At 47.6% G+C, this 4,639-nt stretch overlaps 1 protein-coding gene across 1 annotated transcript; it reads left to right on the forward strand.

Moving 5' to 3' along the window:
* Window positions 1-1,435: 1,435 nt before the first annotated feature.
* LOC149261791 (uncharacterized) lies at window positions 1,436-3,757 on the forward strand. The gene is made up of 2 exons (XM_089371122.1): window positions 1,436-2,550; window positions 3,055-3,757. The coding sequence occupies exons 1-2, from the start codon at window positions 1,436-1,438 to the stop codon at window positions 3,755-3,757; spliced, it is 1,818 nt and encodes a 605-aa protein (XP_089227248.1).
* The last annotated feature ends 882 nt before the right edge of the window (window positions 3,758-4,639 follow it).

The raw sequence follows: 4,639 nt of genomic DNA on the forward strand, positions 1-4,639 counted from the left end.
TTTTACGTGGAGCAACCGAAGAGTAGGCAAGCATCAAATAGCCTCCAAGCTAGATCGGTTTCTAATCTCAGACAACTTGATTCACCTAGGGGGAGACTTCTCGGCAACCATTCTTCCACACTCAGGATCCGATCACTGGCCGGTTGCCCTTCAATGGCAACGTCCTGGCAGCACCACAAGAAGACCTTCTCGCTTCGAGGAATTTTGGTTCACCCATCCCTCACTGAAAGATCTAGTTCACTCTACATGGACATCCTTCAGGCCTCCAGACGGCTCCAAGATGTACCAGTTCCAACAGAAACTCAAACATCTAAAGCTCTGCCTCAAGCGATGGAACAGAGAGACCTTTGGAAACATCTTCAAGGTGCAACATGATCTTCAAAAAGCCCTGAAGGAACTGCAGCAATAAATAAGTACAGGAGGCCACACAGAGAGAACCCTTAAGCAGGAGCAGCTCATCCACAATCAGCTTGAGGAGAGAAGAAAGCAGGAGGAGATATACTGGAAGCAAAAGTCCAGAATCAGATGGTTGAAAGAGGGAGAACGAAACACCAAATTCTTTCACAGAACCACTGTGCAACATAGAATGTGCAATAATATCCCTTACATTCAAACATCAGGAGGAGAACGGGTGGAACAGCATGAAGAAATTGAGAAGGAATTCCTCAATCACTTCAAGCAAGTCCATCAAGAGCCTGATATCAACAGACGTCCTGCAACTGAAAGAATCATACGCAATGTGCCAAAATTAATCACAGCGGAGCACAATGAACTCCTCCTCTGTCCAATTCAAATACAGGAAGTGGACCTAGTTATGGCCCAGCTTAAAGAAGGTAAAGCTCCCGGCCCGAACAGTTTCACCACCACTTTCTTTCACAAGTTCTGGGAACTGATAAAATTGGAAGTATGGGAAGTGGTAGAGGAATCGCGAGTGAATCACTAGCTGCTTCCCTCACTTAACTCCACCTTCATAGCCTTAATCCCAAAAGAGGAGGACTCGATCAAACTGGACAAATTCAGGCCGATCGCACTCTGCAACGTAATATACAAAGTCATCTCCAAAGTCATTGCAAACAGGCTAAAGCCCCTCTTGCCAATGCTCATTTCTTCGGAACAGTCAGGATATGTGGAGGGGAGACAGATTATGGATGGCATCATCCTCTCGCATGAGATCATACACACTCTTAAGCACTCAAAACAGGCAGGTATGCTCCTAAAACTTGATCTTTCCAAAGCATTTGATAAAATCAGCTGGGATTATGTACAGCAAATGCTAACTGCTTTCAGTTTTAGTCCCGCATGGATTCGCTGGGTTATAAGCCTAATCTCCTCCACTAGCTTTTCCATACTCGTGAATGGGATCCCCTCTCGACCCTTCTCCCCCTCCCGAGGCATAAGGCAAGGGGACCGTCTTTCCCCCTTCCTCTTTGTATTAATGGCTGAAGGACTGGGACGTCACATTAATAATGCCCTTCACACTCATCAGCTTAGAGGTCTCTCCATTCATCAATTGCCTGCCATTTCCCATCAGCAATTTGTTGATGACACCATGCTCTTTGGTTACCCCTCCGTTCAAGAAGCCTCCAGATTTAAAGCCGTGCTCAATGACTTCACCGAAGCCTCTGGAACCAGCATCAATTGTTCCAAATCGCAGATCTTCTTCTTTAATACCCCTCCAGTCGTCAAGTCTGCTATAGTACGCATTTTGGGGTTCCCTATTGCCACCCTTCCCTCCAAATACCTTGGGCCCCCCCTCACTGTCTCTGCCATCAAGCACTCCTCATGGCGCAACCTTATTGAAAAGATTGAATCCCGTCTCAACCAGTGGACGCATAGAGCTTTGAACTTAGTCAGCCGCGCAGTGCTCATAAAGGCCATTCTTCAAGCAATGCCGTTGTACTTATTCTCCATCCTGGCTACACCAAAATGGGTCCTAAAAAGACTAAAGAATATTCAGAGAGGCTTCCTCTGGGGCAGCAACGCAACAAATCACAAATGGGCACTGGTAAAGTGGAGCACTGTATGCAAACCAAAAGCAAAAGGAGGCATTGGTCTAAGAGATCCCGAGCATAGCAATGCCATCATGGGAGCCAAAATATGGTGGCAATGGCTCACCAATCCAAGTAAACCCTGGGTCACATTATGGATGGCAAAGTATGCCAATCATCGACCCCAAGAAGAACTCATCAGACTAAAGCCCAATGATAAAGGATCGCTAATTTGGAATGCAGCCAAAGAACACTATCAAATGATTCAGCAGCACAGTTTCTGGGAGGTAAGAAACGGTCACACCACTAGATTTTGGACAGACGCCTGGAATCAAATGCCTATTCTTAGCAATGTTCTGAACCTGCCACCGGACATCATTGAGGAGGAGACACAGCAAGCTAAGATTAGGCAGTACTGGACTCAGGAATCTGAGAAGGGCTTCAGGATTTGGAAACCGGGTAACCATGTACAAACAAATGAAGATCTCCAAATTTCCATGGAGCGGGAAAGGGAACTCAGCAAAAGGAAAATTAGGTACGATGAGAGTAGAGACATTCTAAGGTGGGGATACCAACCGAAAGGAACTTTCACCACGTCCGAGGCCTACAAAATCATATGCAATGACTCTGTTCCCCAGGACCCAATCTGGAGTAAAATTTGGAGTTCTGGCTCCTGGCCCAAAATCTGTCACTTTCTCTGGTTGGTAGGACATCAGAGAATTCTAACCTGGGACAAGCTTAGAAGAAGAAACTTTCATGGCCCCTCCATCTGTTTCAACTGCAACGCCCATGAGGAAACTCTCCAACATCTGCTGGACTCTTGCCCCCTGGCAAATCAACTCTGGGAAAAGGCGAGCTTTCGGTGTCAAAGAAGATGCAAACTTGAGAATGAAATCACGAATTTTATACGTCAATGGCAACAGGACCCTTACAAGAGTGAAATCCTCAATCATCTTTGGAGACTAATTCTTGGGCTAGTTTTGTGGAGCATATGGAAGGAGCAAAACAAGCGTATTTTTAAAAATTAGTGCTCCTCGATAGACAGCATTTGGAACCTGCTCTGCAGAAATCTTCAAGAGACTCTTATGCTAAAACCCTGGAAGGAGGAGGACTGGCCTACGCTAGCCAATGAGAAAACCATTATGGACAACTGGCAAATACATCATACTCAAGGCTCTCACAAGCTGGACCACTCTAAAACCAGCAATAAAAATCAGAACACATGGAAGCCCCCACCAAAGTATACATTCAAACTCAACTTTGATGGTGCCTCAAAAGGGAACCCCGGTCTCGCAGGCTTTGGAGGAATAATAAGGAATCATGAAGGTGTTCCCCTGATGCTGTATTTCAGAAACATTGGATGGGACACCAACAACTCAGCTGAGCTAGAGGGTCTATGGCGGGGATTACTACTTGTTGGGGGACACAACTTTCACCCCCTGGAGATGGAAGGAGATTCTCAAATCCTCATAAACATGGCCAAAAAAATCCTAAATGGATCTCAGGCCATGAAAATAGCCACCAGCTGGAGGCTTGAAGCAAGACTGGAGGCCATAGAACGTGAGCTCCATAACAACAGAGCAATCACCTTCACACACACAAGACGGGAGGGAAACAGGGTTGCAAACTTCATGGCCAACGTGGGAGTGGAGACTGACCACTCTCTAATCATAGGGCAATTGAACACTATTTTAACACATGACAAGGCTCAAGAGTGCTCTCGACTAGTCCAGAAAGACGCAGCTCCCCCGGATGCGGGTGCTAACTGAGATGGGATGGGCGAAGGGGGATGGCCACATGCCAGCCAATGGCCATCACGTGGTAGCCGTAGACAATACAGCTATCGATCGCAGATGGTATAAGGTGGAATGGCAGGGGTTAGTTAATGCTCCGCGATGTAATTCGGCTCAGGCGACGGCAACAGTTATGGTGGGTGATCTCCAACGCAGGCTGGTGAAGTCATAAGGGATAACACAGTATATGATCAGAGAATGTTGGTGGTAATGCAGTTGCCTGGCCTCTCCATCTCTGTCGGGATATCTTCTCCGTCTGTCTAGTTCATCCCTCAGTCGGCTTTGCTTACAGGGTGTCTGGTTGCAGGGGGTCTGGATTACCCCGTGGTCTGTTGGAATTTCTTTCCCTTGCCTCCTACGAGAATGGTGAGACCTCAACAGCGTCTGCTTAGCCACCGAGGCACTTCCAGAGGGGGAATCTCGCGCAGTCATGAAGCGGACAATGTTGTCCATTGCTGCCACTGCAACATTGCTCGCTCCATTGGCGCTAACCCCCTCCATTCCAGCCAATTCATGGATGTAGGGGCTTTGAGCTCGAATTCCTTGCTTGCCTTTGGCTCGGCTATCTTCAATTTCAGCAATGCCATGAACAATCCGCGGATCAGCGCGCATGTCTTAGTCTTGTTCATCGAAAATGCCTGGGAAGATGAGGACGCCCTGGATGAACAGGGGCAGAGGACGACTGACAATCAGAAGCATGAAGCACAGGCCCCTGAAGCTGATAAGGAGCAGGAGGTCAAAGGTGCAGCCTCAGATCCGGAAAACACAGAGCAACGCAAGCAAGAACAGAAGGCGGGAACTGTCGGGGAGGAAGACACCTTTCCCACCGCTGCTGAAAGAGAAGCCTATGGTTGGTGC

Source organism: Pinus tabuliformis, chromosome 6 (genome assembly GCF_031772625.1).
Source record: "Pinus tabuliformis cultivar Carrire ecotype Pingquan chromosome 6, CPIR1, whole genome shotgun sequence".
NCBI lineage: Eukaryota > Viridiplantae > Streptophyta > Pinopsida > Pinales > Pinaceae > Pinus > Pinus tabuliformis.